This window comes from Molothrus ater, chromosome 4 (assembly GCF_012460135.2).
Source record: "Molothrus ater isolate BHLD 08-10-18 breed brown headed cowbird chromosome 4, BPBGC_Mater_1.1, whole genome shotgun sequence".
NCBI classification, from domain to species: Eukaryota; Metazoa; Chordata; class Aves; order Passeriformes; family Icteridae; genus Molothrus; species Molothrus ater.
The window spans coordinates 13802298-13816694 of NC_050481.2; the positions used below are offsets into that span (position 1 = coordinate 13802298).

Below are 14397 nucleotides of genomic sequence, written 5' to 3' on the forward strand. Positions count from 1 at the left end.
AATCTCCAGTAAAATGTTTCTGTAATACATCAAGTCATCATGGAGCAGCTGAATTTGCACAGCTGTAAAGATTTCTGTTGGAAAGTTTTCAAATCTTGACATATCCAGCTGTCAGATGCATTAATTCTTTTTATTCCTATTAGATTATAAAACTTTAAAAATGAACTTCAAGTATCCAAGTGGCAGTTTGATCTCCAGAGGAATCTAGCACAGACCTGGTAGAAAGAATATGTACTACTGCCACTAAAAATCAGCTATGTAAAAAAGGAAGGCCCACCAGTTTTCTCATTATTTTTTTCCAATTTTCTTTGTTTTCAGACGCATTTCTTTGGCTAGTCCACGACAGATTTTCAAAGCTTCCAACATGACCCAGCGATGGCAGCACCGAGAGATTTCCAACTTTGAATACTTGATGTTTCTAAACACTATAGCAGGTATTGCTAATTAATGTTCATCCAAATTACTGTAATTACACAGAAAAGGAGTTAGCCATGGCACAGTCTCAGCAGCCATGGGGCACAATTATTTTGCTCTTGTAATGAGTAGTTTTTTCTATGTATGATTGTGTCCTGAAAAACTTCACAAAAATCCTCCTAAGTTTACTTCATTCATAATTATATTTCTGTTTATGTAAGACTAGAGAGGTATTCATAACACTGTACTAAGCTGCACTTAAAATCAGAATATCATGACTGTTGTGGAGGGAAGTATATAAACTGGAAGTATAGAGACTATTTCTAGGAAATCTCAGCCAGTGAGCAGAATATTCCTGGAGCCAATAAGTACCAATGTTACAGGATGCATGATTGGTCTTAAAAAAGAGTGCAGTGCTTGGATTGCCAGTGCTGCTGTTCTAGGACACCATTAATCCAAACCCAAGCCTAATTTTTACCCACTTATTTTTGTCCTACCCACTCATTCTGTAAACACTGAGCTATATTTTGTTTAACACATCTTACCCCATCAGCTTCTAACCAGTTGGGCTTCAGTTTACTAAGTGGAGGCTGACTGTTGGGTATCATGACATCCCTTTTATTTTCCAACTTATTCTGTTCTCTGAGCAACTTTGAAAATTTCTCAATTTTCAGCTGTTTTCTGTGGTGAAAGGTCTGTTAATTCCTTTTCAGGCTTGGCTCTTGCTAACACTATTGATATAACAAATGCCTGTGCTTGCACTAATTGCATTTTATACAAATGGTCACTTTTGGTGCTTTCTGTAATCAGTCATCAAGTCAGAGGTTCCAGGATGCTGACGGATTTTTAAAAGTAGGGGTCGATCTGCTTGCCTTGTTACTGCTCAAGCTGAATGAGGCACATCATGACACTGTTTTCTATGGCTCTAATGAATGACCCTTTTCAGCTTTAATATATTATTGAAATAATAAATTCAATTCTTATCTGCTTGGTGTTTGAGGTTAAAAGAAGCAAAAAGATAACATTATGGAAAGAGGGAAAGTTGAGTTGCCCATGATAGGGAGTTAAAAGAAAGATGGTTACCCCAGTGTCATGTAAGTAGCCTTAATCCTCAATAACAGGTAATGTGCAATAAAGCCAAATGATTAGGGAAAGACTGACTATACCATTTAGAAATTCTGCAAACCATGATGGAAAAATATTGAGTGGTGTAAGAAAATTGGAAGAAGAAAAACTGTGGTGGAGGTTTAGAAAATGTTTTCTGACAACCTTACATATTGGATTGTAAAATAATATTCCTGGGGAAGAGGTTAAAACCTGTCTTTGGACACTTTTAAGACCAGGCTGAACAAAATCTCAAGAACATGATGATTGAAGATTATATGAATGAATAAGCCTCTGCAACAATATAATAAAAAGAGCCAGGATCCATGTAAAAACTGCATTTTAAATTTAGAAACCAAGCTTTGGGGTGTGTATGTGTCCATGGTATATGTTTATTCTAATTGAATATTTTGGTTTTACTGGAAGAAGTGTATTATTTCCATCCTAGATATATGAAGATGTACACATGAACCTATATCCAGACCGAATTTTCTGTCCTGGTAAATGTTGGCATATCCACAGATGGACAATGGGCAAGGATGAATTCCCCTCAAAATGAATTCTCTAGATGAAACAGTTATTAATGGAAAAATTCTTCAGCCTGAATTCCTGAGCTACTTCATTCTTCTTTCACATATTGTATTTAAGACATTATGTAAAAAGAATGCTTTAATTTTTAGTATCAACAAAAATCATTGACCCTCCATTTTTGGAAGTATTTTACCTTAAGGAAATTGAAGGCAAGATGATGTAAACTAGGAAAGGAGAAATGCATAGGAAATGAATGAGTTTAACTGCCAATCTTACTGTATGTAAAAGAGTTTACAATTAAAGGGAAATGGGCTGAAATGTTTTAGATTAAATACTAGCATATTGTCAGCTTTTCCATTATCCTTTCAATAAAGCAAAATAGAATATTGAAATTATAACAGATCTGAAATAAACTGCAGTTCTTTCAAACAGCTCATAAAGTTATAATGTTGTATCTGTAGAGATTGGTATTTTAGTTAAATGCAGCTCTTCATTCACAGTGGAGTTTTTTTGTTGTTTGTCAGGTCGAACTTACAATGATTTGAATCAGTACCCTGTCTTCCCTTGGGTTATCACCAACTATGAGTCAGAGGAGTTGGACCTTACACTTCCTAGCAACTTCAGGGATTTGTCAAAGGTATTTGTCATCAAATACACTTTTATATTTTTATCATAGTAGTTTGTAGTCTTGTAAACATTTTCTATGTTTAGTATTAATGTTTCCTGCATGACCTTTAAAAGTGTTTAATTTCTTCATGTGTGTACTGATAATAAGAATCAGATTGTGTAAAAATGAATTATTCCTATTGCCTCTGATTGTATCAACCCAATAATTGTTGTTGGAAGGTGCTCCTAAGTTGGACCAAAGATATTACATTTCATTTCAAATTTTAATGAAGTCAGAAATGCTGAGGCTGTTAAAATTAAAAATTAGCCTTTTCTGTTTATTTTTTTCTGATGAGAATTGCACTTTTTTTAGTAGCAAACCCTGTGGTACCATTATATTTTAGGTACTTTTAAATCACTGCCCATATTCCAATGAGTAAAAACTTCATTTTATCACTTCCTCTGTGCTCCCCTTCAGGTGTGCTGGAGTAATGCAGCTGTCCTTTGTCAGAAAGACATTGGCAGGTTTGAGCAACTTTTCCAAACAATTCCTTTCTGGCAGAATAGCCTTGTGAGTTTTTGCAACAGTCTCCCCACCATTTGCAGATTTGATATACAGCCTGTTTATAGAGTGTGATGATTCTCTTGCAATGCTTTCCCAGAAGGGACTATTTCATTTTACAAAGTAGAAGTATCTCTCATTTTCTCTACAAGGACTGGGTGCACTAATCAGCAAGCAGGATCTTTTTCTAAAAGGTAACTTTTATGGGAAATGGTTGGCATGTGGAACAATATAGCTAATTAGTAGAAAAGGTAAGGAGAGTATTTTAATTATAGCTTTTTTTTAAAAGTCTTGTATAAATTGGTAATTTGCTACTAAAAAATCCCCATGGAAATATGGCAGCTTTAAAAGTTTTTGCTTTCAGTTTGCAATTGATTAAACTAAACACAGGTCTGTGAAAAGGTTTTATTACTGATTTAGTTTTTTTAACCTTAAAAAAGGTACTGTATAGTCAGCAATTATTTAGACAAATAAACACACACACACACACATATATATATGTATATATATATATTTGAATATGTGTGTGTATAGATATATTTGAAGACTGTAATTTTTGAATGTGTATATGTACACATTTAAAGCTAAAGCAGAGATTCTGAGGTACTATTGTTGTAACTTTTCCTAATAGTGTTACTTAATGTGAAGAAGTCATTAGCTCTTAAGGTTTCTTAGAATGTCTGGCTGACACAGGTCCACATTCATGGGTAAACCTCACATATTTTATATTTTAACAAATCTTTCAAAGGTAAACGTTTGTTTATTTTAAGATATTTTTTCTTTGTGGAATTCAATAAATTCTATTTAATAATCCCCTGGACAGAAAGTATCTGAAGGTAGCTCACAGCCAAAAATATCTATCACCAAGCTAGAATACTCTTGTGAATTGCACTTAAATTAACATTGAAAACTTAAAAGTAACATCAGATGTGCGTAGCTTGAGTTAGCACACAAATTAAGTGTACTAATCATTAATAAATTCATTGGTGATGACGTGATTTTTGCAACCTCATTTTCCATGAGTTTTGCAACCTCCTTTTCCAAAATAACATCACTTTTGTTAAGTGATGCTTCTGCATAGATCGTGTCATTGCTGAAATAGTTGAAGACAAGGAAAAGAATTCTCCAAGTGCTGTACTTAGGAGGGGTCTGTTTTAATTGTATTGTCATTTGTAAAGAGTCAATTCAATCAGCAGTGTAGTCCTGGTCTTTCTTCCTCCTTGAAAGAGAACATATTTTCCTCATTTTAAGTTAGGTGTGACACTTAACCTCCATTTGAGAGTTTGGATAGCAAACCTGGTCTATTTATATGTGTTTTTGTTATTAACATTGACTGGTTATATGGATTTCTCTGTTCATGAAAGTAGTATTTGAGGAGGATTGCTAAGTGTGCTTTCAGTTCTGAGGGAATCTTTCCATTGCTGGTGCTGAGGGAGGACATTACTCAGATTTCATCTCTATCTACATTCAACCTTCTCAAGCATTTGCTGGAAAACTGGGAGCTTTAAACAGCACAAAATTATTGCATATATATATACACATATATATGTGTATGTATATATACACACACACACAATGAGAGTCTTTATGCCATACCTCTTTCAAATAAAGCAGTTCAAGTTTTGGTTACTATTTTGGCAGTTCTAGCAGTATCAACTCCATGTAGCTTGAATGTTAAACTTCATGTCAGATGATGAATTTGTGACAAGTATCTGGAAGACCTTGCTAATATTCTACTAGGAAAATTTGTTGATGTTATGTATATTGTGATATTTTCATTGTAGCAGTGTTATCCTGGGGGTAATGGTTCCAAATATGTACTAATTATGTATTTTGGCATCTCTATGCTTTTGTACTGCTAAATGTTTTAAAATATTTAAAGATATTTCACTTAAATGTCTACATGGTTTTAACAGTCATTTATTTCCTTTCCTTATGCATGCCCAGAAACTCATCACAGTTTAGTGCTTCCACTGTGTAAAGAAAAGGAAAACTTTGATTTTGATCTGGCAGAAAGGAAGTCAGGTCAATATATTTTTCGGGTTTTTTTGGTGCCTAAGACAATGAAGAATTTACTTTTTAAAAATTATTTAGAAATTGCAAATTGTGTCAAATCTAAGTAATAGGTTTTTTTTTAATGTGTCAGCCAGGAGTCCACAGTTAGTACAGATTTAAATAACTGCAGAGTGTAGGTTAAACCAACACTTTATTTAAGCAGATTCTTCCAGCACTGTTTTGAACATCAGTCACACAATGATAAACCAAAGCAACTGGAATGGATTGTGGTTAATATTGCTGTCAGGCTGACGAACGCTCCTGACAAATGCCAGGAGTGCACTGCCAGTCTGTTACCCTGCTTTGACTCAAGTGTTTATTCCTTAAGAGGGGACTGTGCTTTGGAATGAGTATTACATATTATATTTATAGTGGTATATATTTTGTTTATACAACAGGCACAGTTTCCCACCTGAATGTGTGGCCTTTTCTGCATGACTTACGTTATTCATGAGCACATTCTTTTCCTTATTCAGTGGAAGCAATAAATTGCATTGTATTTCTGAACTTGGATAAGGAAAGAAAATAGAAGTAAAAATACATGGCAAATACTGAAATATGGAAGCATGTTTTTATACTCTCAAAAGTTTGTTACAAGATCTTGCTGTATGCAAGGAGCTGTTGATAATTTTCCTTTCATAAGGCACAACATTTGTGTAAGATCATAAACTGACCTTACTGGAAGAAGAAATTTATGCTACTCTTAAATCTTCTCTTCTCTGCAGTATAGCTACATGTGTACATAATAATATTTTTATTAATATTTTTATCTATTCCATGCAGTATTTGCTAAATCATTATCAATTTTATAGGGGCTGTTATGCATGTAATGACTTACTTTCCAGTCAAGTGTACGAAAGCAACAAATAGCTCTCACCTTAGTGAACTGAGGTGTTTAATTGGTATGTGGGAGCCACTAATATAAAACACACCTTGATGGAAGAGAAGTAATAGATTTTTTTTTTGCTATGAAAAATTAAAGTAGTTTTGTTGTTCTGGTGTCAGCTTTGCTGTTGGGTGTTCTTCAGCATGCCAACCTGAATTCTATTGCAGGGTTCCCATTTCAGGAGCACAAAAGCACTGCATATAAATCTTGTGCTTTGTATTTCCCGTTATACAGAAGCAGATTTGGGATGGGCATGAAATTTGCTTAGTTATTTACCTCTTGGCGAAGAGATAGAAACTAAAAAATGGTTTGATGCGAACCTATTAGAGTTTTGCAAATTTTAAAAGAAATCTTTTTTTCTAGAGAGGCATTAAATCCTGTACAGATAATCTGTGACTCAAGCGCTTTCACACAGGAAATTTAAATTACATTTTATTCAGTTCATGCTGAATACACACAAAAGGAGTGCACTTAAAACTGATGAACTCACCAGGACTCAGTGTCCTTCTAAGTATAAAGTATGTTCAAAAATTGGACATTAAGGGAGGATGAGAAGAACAGTGTGAGAAATAACAAGAGTGGATGTAGTGGCAGTTACTTATTTTGATAGGCAATTACATCTGGAATTTAGGCACTAAAACTTTTGAGGCATGGCACTGCTGGGCTCAGCACCTGCCCTGGCTGCCTTGTCACTGGTATTTCAGATAGGAAATTTGTCATCTGTATCTGTGACAAAAGGTACCACTTAGTTAAAAAGTATTCCAAAGTCAGACAGGATATCCTCAGAAGGAAGGTACAAATATTCTTCCTTTCAGGATGCTTCACATGAATCCCTGCTTAAAGCAGGACATTGCAGGAAGTAAAATATTTCAAACTTTGTATTAGAATCCGTGGTACTTATAAGAAGGCCCATTCAATTTTCTAGAATTTTGGATCTCTTAAGAAACAGCGTTAAAGGTATTAATGCAAGCCTGAATGATACCTGGGATATCAGTGATATCTGAAAAGGAGACACATATTTCATTATTAATTTTTTAGTCCAGTATGGATTTTAGTATTTTTAGGATATATTTCTCAGATCCTCTCCATTTTTAGATAACAAGTTTTCATGGGATTTTTTTTGTGAAACACAAGTTGCTTCTTGAGGAGAGGAGTACTTCATCCTCTCTAAATGTAGGCTGACAAACCTAAACATTTGACATAATCACATTGGGAGAAACTTTTAGGAGAAGGGAAGCATACAAACAGGAAGTACTCGGAGCAGAACCTTTCTGGTGTTGGTTCTATTTAGGAAACCATAAAAGAGCAAAATCTGGCTAGGAGAATGAAGACCCTCTTTTCCTGATCTGGTTTCGTTGCATACACAGAGACCTGAAAAGGGAAGGTGGGAAGAGAATTGCAAAGACTGTCTTTGAAGGAAGGTGTGTAAGATTATTAAGTTCACATCCCCTGACAGTGCTAGAACTTTAGGACTATTATGGGATTTCTTTGTTCAGATTGGATAATCTGTTTTGTAATTAGAAACAGTATAAACTAAAGTATTGAGTAGTCTGTTATATTCCCTTGAAAGTTTTGACTTAATAAGATCATTTTTTCTCAGTTCTAAATGGGCAAAAGTGATTTTGTGAAACTCTGGAATGCCAGTGACACTCAGACAGATGCCGTCATGGATGAGTGATAAAATGGGTCGATTATCCTTTCTGACAGCTGAGCCGCTGTTTTCTATCATTTCCGGAAGCACACTTGCCAAAATTGGGAGCCAAAGCTGCAAAGGGTCCCATGGGTCTGTGGCTGATGTGCCCCAGCCCGCTGTCCCTTTGTCCCCAGCCCGTGTCTGCAGCACCACGGTCAGGGACCCTCCCAGAGCGAGCCTCGGCACCTGGGGTTCAGCACCACGGACAGGGACACTCCGAGACGCTTTCGGGGGAAAAGGCAGGGAGAGGTGCGGGCAAGACGGGTTTGTTTAAATTAAGTCGCTGTTGGGTTGTTAAGGCCGACTTAGACATGGTCCTTAGAGACACTCAGCTGTTTGGATTTTAGTGTCAATTTCTTGTTTCCCTTTAAGGACGGAGATTGATATTGCTGGCTGGGGGTCTGTGTACAAACCATGAACAGGATGGGACTGCTGGGGAAGGCGCCTCGAGCTGTTTATTTTCTAGCACCAGTCTCATTGCATGGTTATGACAATGGGAAGGTGCTAGTAGCTCACATCCTTGGTAGTGGACAAAGAACTTAACAACTTTATAGTTTTTTGACCAATCACACAAAGCAAAAGCATATTGACAGTAGTTCTATCCAATCACTATAAACTCATGTACCTTTGGTTAAAACTATGCTTGCTTATTTAGAATACAAAACCTGCTTGTAAGCCTTTAAATACAATGCACAGAGCTCCATTATTAAGCTTAGAACTTCTTAACATCTGGCTAGATATACTTTTCTGTAGCTTAGGGAGTTATTCTAGACAAGAGTTAATACACAGACCATTGTTCTATTTGTCCTTACTTTTCTACTTCTTTTTCTGCTGACAAACCTTATGGACTACTGCTTAGCTCTAACTGCAGTTCTGCTGTCTCTGAGGCCTGCCTTTTGCAGTTTTCCCAAAACCCTCTGATTTTAAAGATTCCCACATTTGAGTTGATAGGTTGATTTGAGCTTCATGCAGCATCTATCTCAGGACTTTTTTTCTAGCAAACGTGTGATTTCCACAGTGGTCTGTTTCTCCACAACTCCTGTGGACACCTGCTGAGGATGGAACTTGACCCAAATTTATCTCTGAGATGATTTATCAAAACATCCTTTCTCTCATCCTACTCTGAGTGCAGATAGATTTTTTTAAAACATATTCTGGTACTTTATGTTGCTTGATGACAGTGTCATAACCATCCTTTTATAGCATCACTTTTGAGGGTTTTTTCTTGTCTTTAGTTGGTTATTCTCTGTGTCATACCACCTCCTCTAAAGAATGTTACAAGTGGATGATAGAATGCTTCTCGTTTCCATTCTTGCTTTTTCTTCCATGTTCTCTTCTCTTCCCACCGCAGGCTTATTTCTGAAGTCACAGGAAGCATACTATTTGTACTTCAGATGCATATATCAGTTTCTAGGATCACTTAGCTATCTTCAAGCAATATTTTTAAATTTTTAAAAAAACATTATTCAGGTATTTGGGCAAAAAGCCAAGTTTACAGGATCAAAAAGAATCATTTTAGTAACAAGCCTAATAATTTTATTCTTGCTTTGCCTCAAGGAGGAGTATTGTTTGGAATGTAGAAATTCCCAAAGATAAGAAAAATTGTAGTCAAAATTAACCGTGGATGTTCAAAATTATATTCTAATTTTGTATCTGCTGTTATTGTCCATCTTGCTCTTGTTTCAGTTTTAGGTGCCCTGGACATATGTCATCTTCCAAGTGGAAATGAACTGAAGGAGGTTCATGATCTTTTAAATGGTCACAAGAAACCATGGGGCATAAGTCTGGTCATAAAATCTACTAGAAATCAAAATAAAGTAATTTCACACATGTGTCTTGGGCCATAGACATTCTAAACAGGTGTTTTCTGTCTTCCTAATGTAAAGTGAAAGTTATTCTCTTGATACAGTCTCTCTTCCTCTTTATATTCATACATTTGAACTCAGCAGATTATGGGTGCTACAGCACACATCTATGTAACTCAGATTTCTGAACAAGCACAATAGTGGCCAAGTTAAAAATTGCACTCATATGGGAAATGAATATGGGATTTTTCTCACCTAACTGGATCTGTCTGAAGCTGAGTTGGTCAAACTCCTAGGAGCAGGAGGCCTCTTGGGGTCAAACAACAATCCAGGCTTAAAAATAGTGGTCAGAAAACAAGATCATGGTAAAATAATAATAATCTTTGTTTAAGGAGGAGTTTAAGGTAGTTCTCAGGCTGTGGACTGGGATGTACACATCAACTGATCTTTCTAAAATTCAAACATCAGCAGATGAAAAGGTAGATCAAATGAGGGAAATCAATACAAAAAAATTACTAAGAAAAGATGGTATGATCCTAAAAGTTTGAGGTGAATAGTTTAACAAGAGTAATTAAAATAATTTAGATATAATATCCAGCCAGTCACTTGAAGCTGCCTCAGAGTCATAAACACAAGGTTCATTTCCAAAGTGGGGTGGTCACTGACATTCCAAAAGTTTATTTGGTACTTTATACTGTTCAGCATAGATGCTTATCTGAAAAAGAGTGTGAAATGGGAGCTGATAAAACTTTCTGGCAATTCTCATCTGTTGATGGTATTGAAAGTGATGGCTGACTAATCAGGAGATCATATGAAACAGGGTATAAGATGATGGATGAATTCACCTTAGGAGCAAAGCAATGCGTGTGTGAAACAAGATACATTGATGGGCTCTTAGCTGACTATTTGTATTCAGGATTGATATAATCTGATTGGAATAGTTTTCTGTTTCTGTTCTGGAACAGTACAGATTACAATAAAAAGCTTCTTATACATTCCCAAGTAACCCTTTCTAGCCTTCTGCTGCTCCTTTTCTCAGGCTTGGTGCTTACATGTGATACAGAATAATGTTTATTTTGTGTGCCCTGAGAGAAATCTGCAGCAAATGTGACTTTGTGTCAGCTTTTGTCTTGAGGTCCTGTGCTCTTAGTACAAACAAAAAGGATTATATTTTTACTTCTGATTGTCTTATGTGGATCTGGTGTTAGGTATGATGGCAGCTGTTTTCTGTGGCTTGTATTATGTGTTGGCTGGGAACATGGTCTGTAAAAGGAAGGCAAACAGAGAACGTTTCTATCTCCTGCTATGACTTAAGTGCATGTGACTTCTCACTTAATCTTATTTCTCAAAATCCATGGAAGTATTGTTTGTTTGTTTTTTAAGCAAGGGAATAACAGTGCAGGGTTTTCCTTCACTTGACAGATTAAGTTATGGAGAGTGCATGCAAATGTTATCTTTTAACTGGCAGGGTTATTTTCTAAGTCCATACCCTCCTCACTGCTTGCAAGCAGCTGGATTTGCCTCATGACTCCCAGGGAAATCCTGTTTCCTTTCTCCCTGACTTCTTGAGGTGTACAACACATAACAGCTGCCTTCACTTTGGCTTCCCAGCAGTATTAAGGTGTAATACCTCAGGTGCAAAGTGTGTGACACATTCAGTTGTGCTGATTGTGATTAAACCTTACTGTGCTTCATTAGTGTGTCCTTAAGTAGTTTGCAGTTCAGCAATGCATTGTTTTGCAATCTGCTGCAGGTGGTTGTAACACCATTTGGTACTATTGTTGTAATGTGAAGGCATGGAGATTTTTCTTTTAAATTCAAATTCCTCCAAGTTTTTGGGTGACCTGAGGCATATCCTGTGACTGACCTATTGCTAAAACATCACTAATATTGCATAATAGGGTTTTTTCTTTTTCATTTTTATACTTAACATTGGCTTATGACCCATATTTTTCAACTGTGAACTTTGGGAATCTTCTGTCTTTTGCACTAAGTATTATTTATATTGACATGTTCAGATATTCTAGTTATTATATCATCTTTAGATCAGTTTTTCCTGACTGTTCCTGATGTCTCAAAGGAATATGTGTGCTCTTAAAAACATCTGAAATATAAACCATATGTACAAATACTTTTGATTTGCATGCACGTGACTTTTTTTTGCTTATGTTCCAGCCCTTATCAAATTCTCAGTTATGAGAATAGAAATTGGAGTATTTTAAAATTTTTTAAAGCAGAATGTGATGATGTGTTTATATCAAAATAGGCGAAGTACACTCACTAATATTCATAATTATTCCAGTTTTAACATTGTGTATACAAGTTCAACTAGAAAATTCCTTATTGAATTAAAGCATTCAACTAGAGAATTCCTTATTTAACAAGGAAAGTACATGAAATTCAAGTAGCTGCTCATGTTCTTAAGTGACTAAATTATGAGTCATCATTAATAATAAAAAATAGCATAACAGTTCAAAATTATTGTGTATCATTTAAATGCTTACTGGGGGAGAATAAAAAAGTTCTGTCAAATTCTATCCCATTGGCTTCAGGTAATTTTGATTTATCTAAATTCATATATCCCCCTCCTAACCCAGTCTTTGGTGTAGGTTTTGGGGAGCATCTGCTGTGAAACCAGTGGTTTTTTGTGAATGAATTGGTAAGGACTGTTTTTCTCCTTGATAAATGGTTTCCATTTTTTAAATCTTACACCTCAAAGGCACTTTGGTTGATCAATGAGGGCAGCTCAAACAGTTCAGCAGATAATTGTGTTTGTTGTTTTCTTTGGGATATGGTTCTTTAATTAATTTGAGTTAGATATGCATTAAAGGTAAGATGCCCTCTACCTAATTTTTAAGAAAACCATAGCCAGTTGTCTGAGAGGAAGAAAGGTGAGGCCTAGCAGTGAGTGAGACTAGGTTGAGAGGGGCGAATTGCATTTTTTGGCTGTTCTCAAACCTGGAAAATGACAGATGAGAGAGTAATGATCTACACTATATGAGTTTATTCCCAGATATTTCCCAGGTGACCTAAGTGAATAAAGTTTGGGTTTAGTTAAACCCTTGCATCTTGTCTTTGTATCTCTGTTGGGGAAAAAGAAATTTTACTCAGTGATCAGGCTGTCCTACTGACAATAATGCAAGTATTGGCTAGTTCAGTCAATTTTATGTTGGTGATACACAAAGTTACCAAGCAGAGTGCAGCAGAGTTCCTAGCAGTTGGCATATTTATGGAGGAAATCAACAATGAAACACTGAACACATTTCAGTTTCCTGAATGAGTGTACACTGAGAAGTGGGCAAGCAGAGAAATCTTAGGGGTGGAAGAAATGCCTTAAAATGGAAGACCTGAAGAGCTTGTTATGACAAGAACTTGTTATATTTATTAAAAAGCCTAGTTATAGTCTGTAAGTATCCTTAAATTCAGAATATACTGGGCAAATAGAGACTTTGTGATATATCAGAGGGAAGCTTAGTAAGATCTCTTTGAAACAAATCAGTAAATTCATAACCAAACTGAAATACATATAGTTTTTAGAATGAGGGTAAGAGTTATCAGAAGAAAAAGCTTCCAAGAAAAGTAGCACATTGTCCACATACTCAGGAGTCAGATGCCTTTCTGGAAAGCAGCTTGGCCAAATACAGCTTGTGCTGTAATCAAGTATGAATAGTTGGACTCAAAATCATGCAATGCAAAGGCACTTAACCTCTTGTCACACAAGCTCAAGGCTAGATGAGATGACCTAAGGATCCCCCTGGTCCTTTAGGCCCAATATGAAAAATATCAGTAATGAAAACCAGATAGTCATCTTGAAAATAAGATGTATGGGAAACAAACATCATACTTGGCAAGGATGCTACCAAACATGATTCAGTAACAAAAAAATTGTATTCACAGGAATACAAATACCTGGTTGTATGTGGGTAAGAAAACAGTAGAAAAACCCTCCTTATTTGTTCCCCTCTTTTTTCTTTTTTAAAAATTTTTTTAATTCCTTTTCTTTTTTTCATAATGAAGTTGTGAAATATTTGGAGCAACACTATTTAAAATATGAAAGCACATTAGATAGGATTAAAAAACACCTCTTGTCTTCTTAAATGTAGGATTATAAATAGTCGTATTGTAATTCTTTCTTTAGAAGACGTAAATCTGTTTTTTTAAAATAATTAACAGTTTTCCAAAATGGGTGGCAGAGTCCAGGAGAAATTCTGCCTTGTGTAGAGGAGCAGTGAACATTCTGCTTTCTTCTTTTGGATGCAGTGGGGCCTCTACTGGAAGCAGAGGCAAGATGGGTCAGTGTTCCAATGTCTGGCACAGAGCAAGAGTAAGAACTAACAAATAAAACTGTACACCACAGTGTCTGGACATACTTGACAGAGTAGATGATAAGAGTCAGTGTGTTTTCTCAGTTATTTTTCAGCAAACCATTTTTCTTTGTTATGTTTCAAAGGAAGCAAGCAAGCTTGGTCCAAAGACTGAGATTTACTGTATTCAGTTCTTGGTAAAAATGTGAAATTATTTATTTTGAGGTATTCCTATATTTGAGAGTACTTGAAAAAATAATATCAAATAAGTTATTTTGTTTTGTTAAGAATGGCTTTTAACTTTCATAACTGTAGCACATGTTACAACAACCACTTTGGGCACAAAAACGGGTGATCATGCCTTGGGAAAAGTGAAACCAAAAACTACCTTACCCCAATTCTTGCCCCAGTTTGGATCATCTTTTCAAATGGACTCT

At 35.8% G+C, this 14397-nt stretch overlaps 1 protein-coding gene across 2 annotated transcripts in view; it reads left to right on the plus strand.

The window, feature by feature from the left end:
* The window catches only part of LRBA (LPS responsive beige-like anchor protein), a 368959-nt gene that overhangs the window by 249214 nt on the left and 105348 nt on the right, over positions 1-14397 (plus strand). For both annotated transcript variants that reach the window (XM_036381985.2, XM_036381986.2), the window contains 2 exons: positions 319-434; positions 2574-2686. In XM_036381985.2, the coding sequence (XP_036237878.1) occupies positions 319-434; positions 2574-2686 (229 nt within the window). The remainder of the gene's footprint in view (positions 1-318; positions 435-2573; positions 2687-14397) is intronic.